The sequence below is a fragment of the Oncorhynchus nerka genome, linkage group LG27 (genome assembly GCF_034236695.1).
Source record: "Oncorhynchus nerka isolate Pitt River linkage group LG27, Oner_Uvic_2.0, whole genome shotgun sequence".
Lineage (NCBI taxonomy): Eukaryota > Metazoa > Chordata > Actinopteri > Salmoniformes > Salmonidae > Oncorhynchus > Oncorhynchus nerka.
This window is the reverse complement of record NC_088422.1, coordinates 46,973,385-46,994,465: the sequence shown is the minus strand read 5'-3', so window position 1 is coordinate 46,994,465 and position 21,081 is coordinate 46,973,385. Positions and strand designations below refer to the sequence as shown.

Below are 21,081 nucleotides of genomic sequence, written 5' to 3'. Positions count from 1 at the left end.
TGTCTTATCTTCCTGAAACCAGTGAGTGACATGATTAATGTCTTTATTATTTAGAATGAGTGATAAGAAAACATTCCAAAAAGTTATTAAGAGCGCCAACAAAGCACTCAGCTTTTACACAAATTTGGTGGAATATCTTCCGCTATTGTCGAAGTTTAACGTGCAAAAGAATCTGTGATACTTTTGTATGGTTTTTGCTAAAGGCTTTTTCCTGGCCGAGAATAGAAACGTCCCTATCCCACTCTATATTTTTCAATGACTCATAAACAATTCAACATCAAAGTTCCCTAATGCGTTACAGTATTAAAGGCCCAATGCAGACATTTTTATATTAATATGAAATCATTTCTGGGTAACAAATAAGTACTTTACTAACTAGGTTTCTTTCCATCCACAGTTTTTATGAGAGGAAAGTCATACCAAATAAAAACAAAAACAAAATCTCGACAGCTGTGATGGAAACAGGAACTTTGGATACTTTTTCAGAAATGCCAACAGATAATTTATTCGTTTGACACGGTGGGATCTGTTTGTGTCTGTAAAATGTATCATGCGATAAATGGCGATGGAAAAACCTTTATGATGATTATTATATCAATATTTGTACATGTCGCTGTAAACTTGGAATCACACAATGGTATGGTGTGTCATCCTGCCACCATGACTTGGGAAACAATGCAATTTACTGTATTGGACTATAGATGTAAGTTATGATGAACTTCACATGGTGGTGAAACTGCACGGTGATGAGCTTGATGCTCCGGGGGTCTTATTCTGGTGACATGATGGTCAATGCTTGACTACTGTATGACAAAAATAAAAACATTCTTGCACTTGTCCATTCTAATCTCATCATGTATACTAGCCGCCTGCACTGTATCTGCAAACTGCTGGCTGGAGCGCAGGTGCCAAGACCAAAGTCGGCACATTTGCTATTTAATGCACCAGTTTTTCTGACAAAACTATTGGTAGTGTTGAAAATGCGATGGAAACCCATTGAATTTGAGATTTTTTTTTTTTAAACAAAAGCGAAAAAGAAAATGTGTTTACTACCTCATTGCACACAGTTTGGTGGAAACACAGCACTGGTGGGAAAATGCAAATGTTTTCTTAATGCAGATTTTAGAATATTCTGAAAATCTGTCGACAATTGTATGGAAACCTAGCTACTTCCATTAAAATGGGCAAAAATATATTTTTTTTACCAAAACACTACTTCTCAAGCAAGAACTTTGCTAGGACTGTCTGGGAGTGGTCTGAGTGGGGAGGAGAAATTGGCAGAGAGATTTGGAATTGGCCTATTAACCAATTTCCTGCATGTTGATGTCACCATGGAAAGCCAAACTTTCTGTGCATGCAAACCTGCTGATTAGAAGGTCTTGTATTGCATTTTCAACCAGCAATTATCAGGAAATAACACGGATCACATTTCTTCACACTGTTACAGTCTTAGTTTCATCAGCTGTTATGATATTTAAACACAGGAAAACGTCATTTTGACTGCACTGGGCCTTTAAACTATAATTGGATCAAATGTGTTATGTGTTATATTGAATCAGTATATTCAGTTCGTTGTGGTTTCCATCTTTTGGAGATGGCAGTTTAGAATCCTCTGTTATTTAATGTGCTTAGTCAGATGTATGAACTTCGGGTGACTCCAGATTAACTCTCTATTCAGGCTATGATGGATGCAAATTGGATGTCTCTGCAGGAAGATGCAGTACGGTGGAATCCAAGGCTACTATCTACATCCCAAATGGAACCATAGTCCCTATATAGTGCACTATTTTTGACCAGGGCCACTAGACCCCTGGTCAAAAGTAGTGCACTTTATAGGGAATAGGGTGCCATTTGGGATGCATACACTAACTGACACAATCAGAGGTTTGGCTTTCAGACCTAGCTTAATGGATCTAGGAGAAGAGAAAGAGAGAGTCTATCCTCATAGATATCCAGATGTTTATGATTATTTAGAGTAAGGAATGGGAAATCTATCTGTCTACGTTGGAGGAGTTTGACTTAACAAGCTCACAAAATATTAGGCAAGAGAGATCGAAGAGTTATAATTTCACAACAGCCATTCCAACTGACGTTTTTTTAAATAAAATGTTCAGTATTTTAATGAGGCTTGACATTTACTATCAGTGTTTAGCAAAATGGCAGCGTTCCAAAAGCAACAACTTTAAAAATGAATGCAGGAAGCAGACATTTGGACAGTTTCTTATTTCAAAGAAATCATAATTCTCTAACTGGGATAGCTGACTAGGTGCATAAATGAGTGACTTTATTTTCATTGGTTTAAAACCATAAAGCTTTGTTTTTTATAATCCCATCTCTTCCAATGGTGTTGTTTTTGTATCACAGATGAGCACCATGTGGTGGTAGCACAGCAATTTTACTGACCAAACCGTTGCCACAAATGCACAATAAGCGTTGAGCCATCTATCAAAATAGATTTTCTGCACAATAGACTGACAGCTAGCCAAGTGCTGCTGGTATGTAGCTAACCAGATCATAGTGATTCAGCTGGATTTAAACACGGACTGCAGCAAATTGCCTCCCACTCTGAAGTGCCATTGTTATGAAACAGGCTTTTTGATGGTGGAGATGAACATTTGGGTGTTTTCATGTGCTGAGTGACCCATATTGTGTTTTCTGACTTCCTTGTTTTGGTTCTGAGCTGTCCAATTAGCACTCACCTCTGGTCCTGTTGACCCAGGTGGTCCCAGTGGCCCCTCGTCGCCCTGGAAAACAATATGGAGACAGAGGGTCAAGGCAGGGACAAAAGCACTATGCATAAAAAAACACTTTGTTTCTCTGGCCTATGTGGCAATGCCAGATTTCTGTCTTATCTCTTACATACATTCTACATACATAGCCAAAGTAAGACTAAATCTTGACATGTTTAGTAAATACAGAACACTAAAGACAATCCCACCTCTAGTCCAGCTGTTCCTCTAGGCCCTGGTAATCCTCTGTGCCCTGGCTTCCCCTGAGGAGAATGATACAGAATGTTAGATTGCATAAGGAATCCATGTTGCTATCCATAATGCACCACTGGCAGTAAAACAGGACTGGTCCCCAGCAGTCACCACAGTCCCCAGAAAAGGCCTCAAAGGTCCATGCGCCTGCTCTTTGCCACCCACCGTTCTTTGTATTCACTAAAAACCAACTGAACCTCCCAGACCACTTCTCAACACTTGCTCATAGAAGTGCTTGATCCAGCCGACTACGCCAAATGAGGATGTTAAAACCCCTTAAAGCTAGGGGGCAGAATTGTCACTTTTGGATAAATAGCGTGACCAATTTCAACTTCCTGCTACTCGTGCCAAGAATATAAGATATGCATATTATTCATATATTTGGTTAGAAAACACTCTGAAGTTTCTAAAACTGTTTGAATCATGTCTGTGAGTATAACAGAACTTATGTAGCAGGCAAAACCCTGAGGACTAACTGTTGAGATTTTTTATTTTTTCCCCCTCTCTGTTCCCTAAATTGTCTTTGCCATTGGATATTTAATAGGAACCTATTTTCAGTCCCTACCGCTTCCACTGGATGTCGCCAGTCGTTGGAATATGATTGAGGTTATTCCTTTGTGTTATGAAGAAGTAGGCCAACTCAGAACTGGGGACACTTTGTGAGTTGCGCAAGACGTGAAAAGCAGTGCTGGTTTCTTTTCTTTCCTGTATTGAATACAGATTGCCCCGTCTACAATTTGATCGATTATTAATATTTAAAAATACCTAACGTTGAATTACAAAAGTAATTAGGTAAATATTACAAAATATTTTGGTAAAGTTTATAGGCAACTTTTGAAATATTTTGTAGTGACATTAAGTTTTTGTAAGCTGTTTTTTTTTATCAAACGCGCTTTATAAATGGACATTTTCGATATATATGGACGGAATTAATCGAACAAAAGGACCAATTGTGATGTTTATGGGACATATTGGAGTGCCAACAAAAGAAGCTCGTCAAAGGTAATGCATATTTTATATTTTATTTCAGCGTTTTGTGTAGTGCCTGCTATGCTAGCTCTTTTGTTTACTGCTGGTGCAGATGGTGCAGGCTATCAGATAATAGCTTCTTATGCTTTAGCCGAAAAGCATTTAAAAAATCTGACATGTTGGCTGGATTCACAACGAGTGTAGCTTTAATTGAGTATCTTACATGTGTGATTTAATGAAAGTTTGAATTTTATAGCATTGGGGCGGCAGCGTAGCCTAGTGGTTAGAGCGTTGGATTAGTAACCGGAAGGTTGCGAGTTGAAACCCCCGAGCTGACAAGGTACAAATCTGTCGTTCTGCCCCTGAACAGGCAGTTAACCCACGGTTCCCAGGCCGTCATTGAAAATAAGAATGTGTTCTTAACTGACTTGCCTGGTTAACTAGTTGCTCCTACCCTCTACTTTTTTGAACATTTTGTTAAAAATCGCGCAACATTTCAGCGCCCTGCTACTCATGCCAGGAATATAGTACGTTCATATGGTTAGAATGTGTGTATAGGAAACCCTCGGACGTTTTTAAAACTGGTTAAATCACGACTGTGGCTATTACATAACGTGCGTTACATCGGAAAGCGCAGGAAAACCTGATCACAGAAATAAATATCCTTGCGCCACTTCCAGCAATTGTTAACAGTGAGCCGAATTAGATAAGACCGAGCATTCAACTCCCACAGCATCCCCATGTAGTCGAGTATCTTGTGAATTTAATCCTCTTTGATTCTTGGTTGAACCGAAAGAGCTCTCTCCTGAAATTTTTTCCAAGACGACAGCTAATGATATGTACATCGCCTACGGATGATTTTTATCGCTTATTAACGTTTACTAATACCTAAAGTAGCATTACAAACGTATTTCGAAGTGTTTTGTGAAAGTTTATCGTCTACTTTTTGAATTTAAAAAAATGACGTTACGTTGTGAAATCGCAGTTTTTTTCGTTTATCACACAGTCTACATATAACGATATCTTGGCTTTATATGGCCCGATTTAATCGAAATAAAGACCCAATAGTGTTTATGGGACATCTAGGAGTGCCAACAAAGAAGATGGTGAAAGGTAATGACTGTTTTCTATTTTATTGTGCGGTTTGTGTAACGCCGAAATGCTAATTATTTTGTTTACGTCCCCTGCTGTGCTTTTCTGTTGTAGTGTATTGGTGCATGCTATCAGATAATAGCTTCTCATGCTGTCGCCAAAAAGCATTTTAAAAATCTGACTTGTTGCCTGGATTCACAACGAGTGTAGCTTTAATTTGATACCCTGCATGTGTATTTTAATGAACTTTTGAGTTTTAACTAATACTATTAGCATTTAGCGTAGCGCATTTGCATTTCCAGAGCTCTAGTTGGGACGCAAGCGTCCCAGGTAGAGGTAAGAGGTTAAATAAAGGTAAAATTAAAAATTAAAAAAGATACGCAGAAAGATAGTGCCAGTATACATACCTTTGGGCCTTCAGGGCCGTTGTGACCTGGTGGGCCGATGTCTCCTGGGAAACCCTGTGGACAACCAGAGAACAGGTTGAATATAATCCATTACTCACCTCGTACTAGACAAATATTTTTTAATTAACGAGTTGGACACAAAGGATTTACTTCAGACACCAGACAAGGCCCAAATCCCCATCATTCGCATGAAGAAGAGACTGAGATATAGGAGTTATAGGTCGGGGTGCCTTATAAGAATCTGAAGGCGAGTGGGTAACCCATTTCTACCATCAGTCATATTAGCCAACGTGCAATCATTGGATAATAAACTGCATGAACTCCGATCAAGACTTTCCTACCAACGGAACATTAAAAACTGTAATATCTTATGTTTCACCGAATCGTGGCTGAACGACAACATGGATAACATACAGCTGGCTGGGTTTTCCGTGCATCGGCAAGATAGAACAGCTGCCTCCAGTAAGACAAGGGGTGGTGGTTTGTGTGTATTTGTCAATAACAGCTGGTGTACAAAATCAAATATTAATGATGTCTCGAGGTTTTGCTCGCCTGAGGTAGAGTATCTCATGATAAGCTGTAGGCCACACTATTTACCAAGAGAGTTTTCATGTATATTTTTTGTAGCTGTCTATTTACCACCACAAACCGATGCTGACACTAAGACCGCACTCAACGAGCTATATAAGGTCGTAAGCAAAAAATAAAATGCTAATCCAGAGGCGGCGCTACTAGTGGCCGGAGACTTTAATGCAGGGAAACTTAAATCAGTTTACCCTAATTTGTACCAGCATGTTACATGTGCAACCAGAGGAAAAATAATCTCTAGATCACCTTTACTCCACACACAGAGATGCGTACAAAGCTCTCCTACACCTTCCATTTGGCAAATCTGACCATAACTATATCCTCCTGATTCATGCTTACTAACTAAAACTAAAGCAGGAAGTACCATTGACTCGCTCAATACGGAATTGGTCAGATGACGCAGATGCTAAGCTACAGGACTGTTTTGCTAGCACAGACTGGAATATGTTCTGGGATTGTTCCGATGGCATTGAGGAGAACACCACATCACTCACTGGCTTCATCAATAAGTGCATCGATGACATCATCCCCACAGTGAGCGTACATACATACCCCAACCAGAAGCCATGGATTACAGGCAATATCCGCACGGAGCTGAAGGGCAGAGCTTCCGCTTTCAAGGAGCAGGACTCTAACCCAGAAGCTTATAAGAAATCCCGCTATGCCCTCCGACAAACAATTTACAGTGATTGATGAACGCTAGTCGGATGTGGCAGGGCTTGCAAACTATTACAGACTACAAACCCTGAGCTGCCCAGTGACACAAGCCTACCAGACGAGCTACAGTGGCAAGTAAAAGTATGTGAACTCTTGGAATTACCTGGATTTGTGCATAAATTTGACATAAAATTTGATCTGATCTTCATCTAAGTCACAACAACAGACAAACACATTGTGCTTAAACTAATAACACACAAATTATTGTATTTTTGTTGTCTATATTGAATACATCATTTAAACAATCACAGTATGGGTTGGAAAAATTATGTGAACCCCCTAGTCTAATGACTTCTCCAAAAGCTAACTGGAGTCAGGAGTCAACTAACCTGGAGTCGAACCAATAACACGAGATTGGAGATTTTGGTTAGAGCTGCCCTGCCCCATAAAAGCCCTCACAAAATATGAGTTTGCAATTCACACGAAGCATTGCCTGATGTGAACCATGCCTCGAACAAAAGAGATCTCAGAAGACCTAAGATTAAGAATTGTTGCCTTGCATAAAGCAGGAAAGGGTTACAAAAGTATCTCTAAATGTCAGTCCACAGTAAATCAAATGATCTATAAATGGAGAAATTTCAGCACTGTTGCTACTCTCCCTAGGAGTGGCCGTCCTGCAAAGATGACAGCAGAATGCTCAATGAGGTTAAGAAGAATCCTAGAGTGTCAGCTAAAGACTTACAGAAATCTCTGGAAGATGTTAACATCTCTGTTAACGAGTCTACAAAACATAAAACACTAAACAAGAATGGTGTTCATGGGAGGACACCATGGAAGAAGCCACTGCTGTCCAAAAAAAACATTGTTGCATGTCTGAAGTTCGCAAAAGAGCACATGGATGTTCCAGCGCTACTGGCAAAATATTCTGTGGACATATTCAACTAAAGTGGTGGTGTTTGGAAGAAACATACAGCAATATGTGTGGAGAGAACAAAAGGCAAACCACACCAACATCACAACCTCATCCCAACTGTAAAGTATGGTGGAGGGAGTATCATGGTTTGGGGCTGCCTTGCTGCGTCAGGGCCTGGACAGCTTGCTATCATCGATGGAAAAGGAATTCCCAAGTTTATCAAGACATTTTGCAGAAGAATGTAAGACTGTCTGTCTGCCAATTGAAGCTCAACAGAAGTTAGGTGATGCAACAGGACAACAGCCCAAAAGACAGAAGTAAATCAACAACAGAATGGCTTGAGTAGAATAAAATACGCCTTCTGGAGTGGCCCAGTCAGTCCTGACCTCAACCCGACTGAGATGCTGTGGCATGACCTCGAGAGTGGTTCACACCAGACATCCCAAGAATATTGTGGAACTGAAACAGTTTTGTGAAGAAGAATGGTCCAAAATCCCTACTGACCGTTGTGCAGGTCTGATCCGTAAATACAGAAAATGTTTGGCTGAGGTTTTTGCTGCCAAAGGAGGGTCAACATTTTATTAAATACAAGGGTTCACATACTTTTCCCAACCTGCACTGTGAATGTTTACACAGTGTGTTGAATAAAGACATGAAAAATTATTGTTTGTGTGTTATTAGTTTAAGCAGACTGTGTTTGTCTACTGTTGTCACTTAGATGAAGATCAGATAAAATGTTATGACCAATTCATGCAGAAATCCAGGTAATTCTCAAGGGTTCACATAATTTTTCTTCCCAATGTAAATTCCTTCTATGGTTGCTTCGAGGCAAGCAACATTGAAGCATGCTTGAGAGCATCAGCTGTTCCGGACGGCTGTGTGATCATGCTCTGCGTAGTCGATGTGATTAAGACATTTAAACAGGTCAAAATTCACAACGCGGCAGGGCCAAACGGATTACCAGGACATGTACTCCAGGACATGACCAACTGGCAAGTGTCTTCACTGACATTTTAAACCAGTCCCTGAGTCTGTAATGCCAACATGTTTCAAGCAGTCACTGTGCCCAAGAACACCAAGGTAACCTGCCGAATTGACTTCCGACACATAGCACTCACGTCTGTAGTCATGAAGCGCTTTGAAAGGCTGGTCATGGCTCATATCAACACCATTAACCCAAAAACCTTAGACCCACTCCAATTTGCATAGCGGCCCAACATATCCACAGATGACGCAATCTCTATTGCACTCCACTCTGCCCTTTCCCACCTGGACAAAAGGAACACTTACGTGAGAATGCTATTCATTGACTACAGCTCAGCGTTCAACACCATAGTGCCCTCAAAGCTCATCACTAAGCTAAAGACTCTGGGACTAAATGCCTCCCTCTGCAACTAGATCTTGGTCTTCCTGACGGGCCACCTCCAGGTGGTAAGGGTAGGTAACAACACAGCTGCCACATTGATCCTCAACACGGGGGCCCCTCAGGGGTGCGTGCTCAGTCCCCTCCTGCACTCCCTGTTCACCCATGACTGCATGGCCAAGCACAACTTCAACACCATCGTAAAGTTTGCCGTCAACACAACAATGGGAGGCCTGATCACCGACAACGATGAGAAAGACTGTAAAGAGGAGGTCAGAGACCTGGCAGTGTGGTGCCAGGATAACAACCTCTCCCTCAATGTGATCAAGACAAAGGAGATGATTGTGGACTAAAGAAAAAGGAGGACCGAGCACGCCCCCATCCTCATCCACAGGGCTGTAGTGGATGAGCAGGTTGAGAGCTTCAAGTTCCTTGATGTCCACATCACCAACAAACTAGAATGGTCCAAACAAACCAAGACAGTTGTGAAGAGGGCACGACAACGCCTATTCCCCCCTCAGGAGACTGAAAAAATTTGGCATGGGTCCTCAGATCCTCCAAATCTTCTACATCTGAGAGCATCCTAATAGTTTGCATCACCGCCTGGTACGGCAACTGCTCGGCCTCTGACCGCAAAAGGCACTACAGATGGTAGTGCATACATTCCAGTACATCACTATGGCCAAGCATCCAGCCATCCAGGACCACTATACAGGCGGTGCCAGAGGAAGGCCCTAAAAATTGCCAAAGATTCTAGCCACCCTAATTATAGACTGTTCTATCTGCTACCACACAGGAAGCGGTACCGGTGTGCCAAGTCTAGGTCCAAAAGGCTTCTTAACAGCTTCTACCCGAAATCCATAAGACTCCTGAACAGCTAACCAAATACCACCACCCCATTTTTACACTGGTGCTCCTCTTTGTTTATTACCTACTTATGGTCACTTTACCTCTACATATGTACATATTAACTTGACTAACCTGTTTCTCTGTACCGGTACTCCCTGTATATAGCCTCAATATGTTTGTTTTTTTAAATTGTTGCTCTTTAATTATTTGCTCTTTAATTATTTGTCATTTTTTTATCGTTTACTTCAGTTTATTTAGTAAATACTTTCTTAACACCTATTTTTTTCTTAACTGCCTAGTTGGTTAAGGGCTTGTGGGTAAGCATTTCACTGTAAGGTCTATCTATACCTGCTGTATTTGGGGCATGTAACAAATCACTTTTGATTTGATATAGGTCATGTGTAATCTTTCCACCCACACACAGATCCTTACCTCTTGGCCAGGAGGGCCAGGTATACCATCAGGTCCTTGGTCACCGGTCACCCCCTAGGGGAGAGATTTCAAAAGTGATAACCTAGTAGTATACTTTACATAGTCCCAGGTACACAGATAGGTCTCCATCATCAGAAGACCCCTCTTTCAGAACAAGGGAGAGGAACCAGACCACTAAGAGAAAGGACACTACCACTGTGTGGACAATCAGAGTTACACCCGGTAACATAGAAGTGTCACCATCAGTGGAGAAGTTATAACTCGGTCCACGAGGAGATACCCCATCGGAGACCTTTGACACATAATTACATCATTATATTCTGACCCATAAGAGCGGCAGTTCGGGGCAAGGCTAGGGTTAAACTAAGCATAGTTTACAAATGTACCTAAGTGTGCTTTTCTCTCATGCACTCTCTTGTTTGAAATCCCCATTTTGTGTAACAAGTGTCATATTGTGTTGGCCTTCTAGGGACCTGTTTCTTTGTAGTACGTTTTAATCAATAGCCTAGACTGTGTGTATGTGTATCTTATTTATCATTTTAGCTTGTTAGTAAATAAATAATCTTCTCAATTGTTGTGGTACGGATTTACTTAGTTGGACTCAGGTTTGTGCAGATTCCCAGATTATGCGACATTCAGAATGAGACTGTAGAGGAAATTAATTAATTAGTAACTGTTGTAAAATCGATATTCTGATATTCGTTGAGTTAATTTGGGAAATAGAATCTCAATAAAGCCAAACTTTCCCATGGTGCCCCAGGTTACTGAGTTAATAATTACCTGATTCATTTAATCACGTAATTATGAACAGTTAATCATTCGATGAACAGCAGTCGTCACATTAATCAATCCAACGCCACGACAGGTTAATGGACTCACCTGTTGCCCTGGTTTCCCTTGAACACCTAGCAACCCAGGTGAACCCTGGATACCCTGTAAAACAATGAGAGCACTTCTGTGAAAAGAAGTTATCCACAGTTAAAACCCAGACACAAAGACTCAGACGACAAACATCAGCACCATTTGTCAGGTGGTAGCGGAGTGAAATACCTTGTCACCTTGGAATCCATTCTCTCCTTGCTCCCCTGGAAGACCAACGTCACCCTGAAGAATGAGAGGTTAGAAGGTTAAGAATACACTAACAAATGTACACTATAAATCCTCATCTCTATTGATGAGTACTATAGCCAGCTGTGGGCATGAGGCAGATCCAGTATGCCCAGTAGGCAGCTCTAGGGATGTCATCTGGTGACCTGTCGAGTGCAGATCTGCCATTGTTATACACGTGCTGTGCTCAGCAAATATGTGCATTTTTACTAAGAAAAGCACACATTTCTCATTAGCTTATTATGTGATACATGGAGCACATAGCAAGCCCAAGCTCTAAATTTGCAATGATTGATGATGAGTATCATCTTGTAGGCTTCGGAAAGTCTTTAAACTATTCCTGAATCAGATTTCTAGAGATGTCTGTAGGTTTACCACATGTAACCTCCTCCCCAGAGAGCCAGCTAGTGGACGAGACTATTTGGCATGCATAACTTGATCTGATGGTTTATTTACGTACAGTAGGCCAATAATGAGGTATTCAGATCACCTTATCACCTTTCAGTCCTGGTTCTCCTGGATTTCCTGGTACCCCCTGAAATTGAACCAATCACTGATGAGCAAACAGGCCTGGTGTTGCGCTGAGAGAAACCCCTCCTGAGATTATGACACCTCCTGCATTGTATTACATTTACAACATTTTGTAACAGCATGTACAGTAGATGTGAGTAAAGCAGTAGGTCAGTTACCTTGAGTCCACATGGTCCTGGCAAACCCATCATCCCTAAAGGACCCATGTCTCCCTGCCACCAACAACACACAGAACACACACTTAGAACACTGTAGATGGAAATGCAGACCTACAGCTGTAGGACAATTATGTCATGCACATTCCTAACATATGCATACAGTAGTTAAGTTGAATGATAGAGCAAGAGTATATGGAAAAATTTGGGACTTATATTTATCTGTTTATCATCAACAAGACAAATTATAAACTGGGTGGTTCGAGCCCTGCATGCTGACAGTCGCGGTATATCAGACCGTATACCACGGGTATGACACAACAGTCATTTTTACTGGTCTAATTACATTGGTAACCAGTATATAATAGCAATAAGGCATCCCTGGGGTTTGTGTTATATGGCCAATATACCATGGCTAAGGTCTGTATCCAAGCAGTCCGCGTTGCGTCGTGCAAATGAACAGCCCTTAGCTGTGGTATATTGGCCATATATCACACCCCCTCAGGCCTTATTGCTTAATTATAAACAGGCATCCCCAAACCAATCAGTGTCCTAGAGAGTGCAGTGGAGCAGAGAGTGACGGTGCACAATTAGAAAGAAAAGTGCTATCTAGAAGCACAGAGAGTTTTACATGGAACCACGAAAAGGGTTCTACCTGGAACCAAAAAGGTTCTACCTGTAAAGAAAAAAGGGTTCTCCTATGGGGACAGCCGAAGAACCCTTTTAGGTTTTGGATAGCACCTTTTTTTCTAAGAGTGTGCACCTTCACTCTCTGCTCCACTGCACTCTCTAGGACACTCTGCATGTAGAACAGAGGGTTCTACATGGAACCCAAAAGGTTCTACCTGTAAAGAAAAAATGGTTTTCCTATGGGGACAGTTTTGGAACACTTTAATTCTAAGAGTCACATGGCTTTTTATACTCACAATGAGCCCGGGCACTCCATTAGGACCAGGGGCTCCCAGCTCGCCCTGAGAGAGAGAGAGAGAGAGAGAGAGAGAGAGAGAGAGAGAGAGAGAGAGAGAGAAAGAGAGAGAGAGAGAGAGAGAGAGAGAGAGAATTTCTCTCTAAGGTTATAGGCTCTATTCTAAACAAACACAGGCAGAAGAGAGGCACAGTGTTCCTTACGCTTCTGGTAGAAGGAAGGGGATAGGCCCTAGCTCTCAGAATGTGTGTTTTGGTGTGTGTTGTCCCCCCCCCTGTTTGTGTAATCTCCAGCTCCCATCTCGCGGGTCAGGGCAGCCTGATGAAAGGGGGGCTGGCGCGACACACAGAGAAGGGCTTGTTGTCCCCGGTAACTACCCCACTGCTACGTGTCATGCCCACATCCTCTCCAGGTAGAGAGAGAGAGAGAGAGAGATACTTGATCTGTGAACTGAAATAAAAAGAAAGCTGAGCAAGCTTGGAAAGAGCTAGTAAAGAAATCAGCAATAGAAAATATAAATGGAGATTATATACCATACAGATGTCTGCTCTCTTAAAGGCAAAGGAACATTTTAAAAAGTAAAGTAAGGAGAGAATCACCCGAGACCTTGGTGGCAGACTTCTCAATACTATAGAGGAAGAAAACCTCAATAAATCTCTTATTTCATACTGACAGCCCCTCAGCCTGGCACCCTGTTGTGCACGAAATACCCAAAACATTGAAAAGATAACAATTAATGAGGACAAATTAATGAGGACAAACTGCCCCTGCCTCACCGTTAACGTTAATCATATCGGCACCATCATGGTCCAGGGAAAACAGCCTGAGGAAATTCCAGGAAGACTTATAGTCCCTAAGAGAAGAAGCAAAGGAGCAAGCAGCCTCTCCACAGATCACAATCCAGGAGAAGACAACCCCTCCAAGCCCTGACAGCAGACTCGTCTCTCTAAGACTCTCCTCCGACATCAAATCTTTCAGAAAGTCTATCTGTTCTAGAAAGATACTTTTCTGAGTTCAGGTAGAAATCATTGACCTGCCAGAGCAGAAGCAGCCAAGAGCCCGACAGAGGAAGACACCAGCCTGGTGACTCAGGGGAAACAGCAGCCCAGTGACATCAGGGAGCAACAGTCAGCCACTAGAGAACTGGAGGAGGACAACCAGGCCCTCAGGATGTAAGTGTGTCGCCTGAGAGAGATGCTGGCTACCACTGTCGATCACAGCCACCTGCAAGACCTGCAGAGAGAGCTAGAGGAGCTGGAGGAAGAGGTCATCAGGCACCAGCCCGGCCACACTGCCAGGAAAGAGTCATCAAGCTCTGGTGCCCCACCACATACACTGCCATGGAGTTGCTCTCAGAGGAGAGTCTGAAAGAGGCAGAACACATCCATATTTACTCCAGGACAAACAACGTGACAGCATGCAAGGACAACCTGGACAGAGCTCTGAGCCAAGTGGCTACCAAAGATTTTGCTTCAGCCAGAATCATCCATTAGTCATCGACACCATCAACACAGAGGTATCACAGGCCTGTTCCCCTCTGACAAAGGTGCATCTGGTGCATCACTAGGACATTCAACCTCATCACTTCTATGACCATGTGCACCTCAGCAAGAACAGAGTCAGGCTCTTCGCAAAAGCCCTGAAAGACACTGCTGGGAACAGGTCCCCCTCCAATACCCACACTAAGCCCAGAGACTCTAATCAGCACTACAAGAGTCCCAGGGCCCCTCAAAATCCAAGGAGCCTCAAACTACAGAGAGCCCAAATTCCCACTGGCCCCAGTCACCATGCTGCTACTGGTCAACCAGAGCCAGATAAGAGACCTGTTGGCTGTAATCTGCTTTAAAGATACGAAATACTGAACTAAAAACATACATCCACTACAGATGACATCCAGAGTAAAGTACTAATGTAGCATATGATATGTAGCCGAGATAATAATGAGAAAATAAAGTTTTTTTTATTGTTTAATTATTAAATGTTTTCACCTAACTATTATTTTATCCCCATAACATGTTATAACACATGATAACACCCACAATGAACACATTGGTTCACATATTAAGCATTTCACTGTTAAACACATAAAGGAGCATTTGAAATTATAGCATCCTTAAGGATAAGCAGCTATAACATTCAGGGTTGTGCTCTTCAAACTTTGGTGTGAAAAGCACAGACCCAGACTTTGTAGGTAATGTAAAGTTTCCTGTTTCAGCATGACAATGCTGGTTTGTCGAGATCGGTGTGGAAGAACTTGACTGGCATGCACAGAGCCCTGACCTCAACCCCATCTAACACCTTTGAATTGCCATTGATAAAATGCAATTGTGTTTGTCTGTAGTTTATGCCTGCCCATACCATAACCCCACCACCACCTTTGGGCACTCTGTTCACAACGTTGACATCAGCAAACCTCTTGCTCACATGATGCCATTCTCGTGGTCTGCAGTTGTGAGGCCGGTTGGACATACTGCCAAATTCTCTAAAACGACATTGTAGTCAGTTTATGGTAGAGAAATGAATATTCAATTCTCTGGCAACAGCTCTGGTGGACATTCCTACAGTCAGCATGTCAATTGCACACTCCTTCGAAACTTGAGACATCTTTGGCATTGTGTTGTGTGACAAGGTGCACCTGTGTAATAATCATGCTGCTTAATCAGCTTCTTGATATGCCACACCTGTCAGGTGGCTGGATTATCTTGGAAAAGGAGAAATGCTTACTAACAGGGAAGTAAACAAATTTGTACCAAATATTTGAGAGAAATAAGCTTTTTGTGTGAATGGAACATTTCTGGGGTCTTCTATTACAGCTCATGAAACATGGGACCAACACTTTACATTTTTGTTCAGTGTAAAATAGCTTGTAAAACACTGTGCTTCTACACCTGCATTGCTTGCTGTTTGGGGTTTTAGGCTGGGTTTCTGTACAGCACTTTGAGATATCAGCTGATGTACGAAGGGCTATATAAATACATTTGATTTGATTTGTTGCAATGTGGCCATAGACATATAATCCATAGAATGATTTTGGAACCTCTAACCTTTGCACTCTGACTGGTAAACTCAGTGGTACACTAGCGATGGCTGCCAGTCCTGACGTGAATGGGAACTGCCATCTATGGATTATATTTATTTGTTTTGTTGCGGCTGTCAATCTGTCAAATGCCTACTGCTGAAAAGAGAAGACCAATCTGTCCGTAGAAGCCAACAACTTTTTTCAAAATGTTTGAGTGATTCTGAGCGAACAGCACTGTTTTTCAAAGTAGCTTATCTTGAGATGGCTATTGGCACAAGTGCATCAGCCATCACCAGTGATTAGCCTAGGATTCATCATTGGGTGAGTCAGTGTCACTGGAAAGTTTATTTTGTAGCTACCGTGGCCTGTATGTGTGTGTGTGTGTGTGTGTGTGTGTGTGTGTGTGTATTATGTATGTGTATATATATAAATATACATATGTATTTGTGTGTGTGTGACCCGTTCCAGGAAGCTAGAAATGTGTCGCGCGTCACTACTTCACAGGAGAAGCATTTGACTGTAAATATATATTTATTTGATCAAAATGTGTTTTTTTTGGCCTTGTTATTTATTAGTTATTTATTATTAAAAGTCACTCCCTGGACTTGCTTCCCAACTCCCAGCGTATACTTTACAAGTCAATCACCACCTTCCGGAGACACCTGAAACCCCACCTCTTTAAGGAATACCTAGGATAGGATAAAGTAATCCCTCTCACCCCCCGCCCTTAAAAGATTTAGATGCACTACTGTTCCACTGGATGTCATAAGGTGAATGCACCAATTTGTAAGTCGCTCTGGATAAGAGCGTCTGCTAAATGACTTAAATGTAAATGTAAATGTACAAAGAACAAAGAAGTTTTGAACAAGCTATATTTCAGAAATGACCAAGAAAGGTGTCACGCCCTGACCATAGAGAGACCTTGTTTCTCTATGGTGTAGTAGATCAGGGCATGACTAGGAGGCATTCTATCTTATAATTTCTATGTTGTGTTCTAGTTTATATTTTCTATGTTAGTGTTTTGTATGATTCCCAATTAGAGGCTGTTGGTAATCGTTGTCTCTAATTGGGGATCATATTTAAGTAGATATTTTTCCAACCTGTGTTTGTGGGATATTGTTTTGTGTTTGTGCATGTGCACCACGTAGTCACGTTTCGTTGTTCGTTTGTTGATATATTTTGTTTTGCTTAAGTTTCACTTTGGAATAAAGATGTGGAATTCCAATCACGCAGCGTCTCTCCACAAAAATGTGACAAAAGGCTAGTGCCTACCATACCCAACAAATGACAGCAATAGGCTAATTATATTTATTTTACAACAGGCCTACTTAACTATCTTAAACTAAATACGGAAAACACAATTCAAAAGACATATCAAACTTAATTTCCACATCTTGCAAAAAAAATTCTGGTGACCCTAAGCAACTGGCCCAAAAGCACCAGCTAAATTAAACTATTCGACCACAAATAACAAATTTAAAATAAATACAAATTTCTAATCAAAATACATACACTAATCATTGGCAAAACAAAAGAAGGAGAAAGACTGTGTAAGCACTGTGGGTTGGGTGAAGTACAGAATGAGCCGCACTTCCTAGTCCACTGCCCAACATTTAATTAAAGAGTTGCAGGATTTAGGAGAAAATCTACATTTTGTTAAAAGAAAATGTAGAGACAGTAGATCTTGCTGCAGATTATGTCCAGTTCTGTCATAATAAAAGAGAGACAATAGTTTCAGTCATGTCATACACATGAACCCTTGTATATTAAATGTGTCAATTGTTGCTGTTTTGTTTACTTTTTCCCCACAAATGTTTCCACAAATTGTTGTTGATATATATTATTATTTTTGCTCAAACATATTGTTAATTTATGTGATACTTCATATACAATCCTCTGGCAACAATGGCAACCACCCATTCATGCCAGGAAGGAAGGAAGGAAGGAAGGAAGGAAGGAAGGAAGGAAGGAAGGAAGGAAGGAAGGAAGGAAGGAAGGAAGGAAGGAAGGAAGGAAGGAAGGAAGGAAGGAAGGAAGGAAGGAAGGAAGGAGAGAGAGAGAGTTTTTCAAAGAGGGGAAATAGATGTTACAGAGAGGTGTTACAAACCAATTTTAAAGTGTGGCCTTCCGGACCCCTCCACCCTTCTCTCCTCTTCTAACTTCACTATGAAGGAGAGGTTACTCAGCCAACTGGAACTTGCCCTCTCCTCGGTTGGAAAGACACGTGGTGTTGGAGAGGTCCGCAGAGGTCAGCCAATCACAGTATCACGATACAGCTGCCACTCAAGGAGATGTCAGGGTCAAACTAAGAGAGCAAATGTATCTGTATGAAGGACCGCAGCATGCCTCTATGTCAAACTAGGATGTGTGGATAGAGTGGGATTGGATCTAAGGAATTGCTTTGGTGAAGACATTATTCCCCTTTTGACCCTTCTGAAGTATAGTATCCGCTTCATTGCTTGGAGGGGAAAGTTCCCCCTACTGGCCTACAGACAGCATGTCCATCAGTGAGCTGATTTTCCCAGTCGTCCCCAATTCAGCTACTGAGTAGTGCATGGGAGTGCATACTGCTCTAGAAAGAGTCTACAATACCTATAAACACACTTGGCATGTGAGTACTCAATAACACTTCATTTTAAAAGGGTCCTTATTACAGTGTTATAACCAATGTAAACTTGATCGTTGCAAATGAAAAATCTGTGCAACTTCCAGTGCATTTACTGTGAACACAGGCTGTACCCACATTAAGCTAGTTTTAGCAATGGTCAATTAGGCTACTGTGGCTATTTGATCATAATGTAGGCCTACCAGAGTGGCCTACCATCAAAAACAATGGAGAAAATGCATCCCATAACACTTTAACATGGAAATAGCTGTTTTGTCGTTCAGCGTACAGTAGCAGCCAATGTGTGGTTTTCAATGTAGGCCTACATTCCATGAGACTTTTGAAAAAAAACATGCAGGGCTTGACATTAACCTGTTTATACACTTATACACTTCAGATGGAGGTGACTGAAAATGTTGTGTTGTTTGTTTGATGCAAGAAACCACTTTACAAAATTAAATGCATCATTATTCCCATAGCACTATTACAGAGAATCAGACAAATTATGCTACCCATAGCTCATTCAACAAAACAAAGCTCTTTATCTGACTTGCTTTTCAAAGATGTCTAGAAATGCACACGTTTTAATCTTGTAGGAAGCAATCCCTCCCCCATTGTTGACTACAAATGATCTATAACTGGGCTAATAACTCACTAACTAGCAAAGGATATGAACACATGTAGAAATGTGCACACATCGCTACATGTAGCTCTCACTTTGATCTCAAAACAAGCGCATCTACTCACGACTGCTGATGCTGTAAAAACAGTCCAGTTCAAAGTGAATGACACAGATCCATATATGGCAATGGTCTATTTGCATATAGGCCTACTGCAGTTAAGGTGCACCGGTCTGTGTAGAGAACGTGCCTGAGTCGTGCCTGTCAATGCAATATATATGCCTGTGCTATTCTGCCTGTTTGGCCTTGTCCGGGGGTATCGTCGGACGGGGCCATAGTGTCTCCCGACCCCTCCTGTCTCAGCCTATAGCATTTCTGCTGCAGTAGTTTGTGTCGGGGGGCTAGGGTCAGTCTGTTATCTGGAGTATTTCTCCTGTCTTATCTGGTGTCCTGTGTGAATTTAAGTAATTCTCTCTCTCTTTCTCTCTTTTTCTTTCTCTCTTTCTTTCTCTCTCTCGGAGGACCTGAGCCCTAGGACCACGCCTCAGGACTACCTGGCCTGGGGACTCCTTGCTGTCCCCAGTCCACCTGGCCATGCTGCAGTTCAACTGTTCTGCCTGCGTCTATGGAACCCTGACCTGTTCACCGGACATGCTACCTGTCCCAGACCTGCTGTTTTCAACTCTCTAGAGACAGCAAGAGCGGTAGAGATACTCTGAATGATCGGCTGTTAAAAGCCAACTGACATTTACTCCTGAGGTGCTGACATGTTGCACCTTCGACAACCACTGTGATTATTATTATTTGACCATGCTGGTCATCTATGAACATTTGAACATCTTGGCCATGTTCTGTTATAATCTCCACCCGGCACAGCCAGAAGAGGACTGGCCACCCCTCATTGCCTGGTTCCTCTCTAGGTTTATTCCTAGGTTCTGGCCTTTCTAGGGAATTTTTCCTAACCACCGTGCTTCTACACCTGCATTGCTTGCTGTGTGGGGTTTTAGGCTGTGTTTCTGTACAGCACTTTGTGACATCAGCTGATGTAAGAAGAGCTTCATAAATAAATTTGATTGTAAAATAAAATCTCTTGTATAGTTAGTTTTGCATACTAAACTAGCACAGTTCGTTTTGTTTTGGTATGTTGCATTGAAAGTGGATTATACTGCGTTGATTCAATCACAATTCCCACAGTAAAGGGAAACGTTGATAGTGTTACGAACGGGGAAAACTCTATAAAGTTGACTGAAGTTCAAACTCATGCTTCTCTGCCCGCACTGATATTTCTTCTAAGTGGTAGTTCCTGGGAGCTAGACAGAACATTAGATATAACATATGTAATTACGCTGTTACAAGTATTGTAATTAATTTGAATAATTCATAGTTACACTAAACTAACAACAAGCAACTGGTGGTAATTGCAGTCTGTAATTACAGAAATGTAACAACGAATGCTTGTTCAAGTTTCCGATAGCAACCGAATGCACAATCTTTTCAGTCTGCACGATCCACATTGATGATACCCAGGCACGAGTCGACCTTTTGTTTGAAATGCATGGAAGCTTATGAGCGCTATTGCAAAAACGAGGGGTTTACATATATATATATATTTTTAAATAGTTAAATAATTGAATGCTACATTTGACCTTGAAAGCAACTGTAGCTAAGGATGGCAGGGCTTGACAACGGGTGAATTACTTTATTAAGCATCAATCAAACATTTTTAACACATGAATAAAAAGTTATGGCTCTTAATAAACAGTTATTCATAAAATTGTGAGATAGTCATTCAGAGCTGGCCAAATTGTGAGCCCATTAAGCTTGGTTGAATAATGGTTAATAAATGCACAAAATGGTCGTAAGACAAC

At 41.5% G+C, this 21,081-nt stretch overlaps 1 protein-coding gene across 1 annotated transcript in view; it reads right to left on the bottom strand.

Moving 5' to 3' along the window:
* Positions 1 to 21,081, bottom strand: part of col27a1b (collagen, type XXVII, alpha 1b) — a 136,465-nt gene that overhangs the window by 40,342 nt on the left and 75,042 nt on the right. The window contains exons 14-22 of the mRNA XM_029638431.2: positions 12,971 to 13,015; positions 12,048 to 12,101; positions 11,849 to 11,893; positions 11,302 to 11,355; positions 11,131 to 11,184; positions 10,252 to 10,305; positions 5,450 to 5,503; positions 2,939 to 2,992; positions 2,700 to 2,744 (exon numbers count right to left, since the gene is read on the bottom strand). Of these exons, the coding sequence (XP_029494291.1) occupies positions 2,700 to 2,744; positions 2,939 to 2,992; positions 5,450 to 5,503; positions 10,252 to 10,305; positions 11,131 to 11,184; positions 11,302 to 11,355; positions 11,849 to 11,893; positions 12,048 to 12,101; positions 12,971 to 13,015 (459 nt within the window). The remainder of the gene's footprint in view (positions 1 to 2,699; positions 2,745 to 2,938; positions 2,993 to 5,449; positions 5,504 to 10,251; positions 10,306 to 11,130; positions 11,185 to 11,301; positions 11,356 to 11,848; positions 11,894 to 12,047; positions 12,102 to 12,970; positions 13,016 to 21,081) is intronic.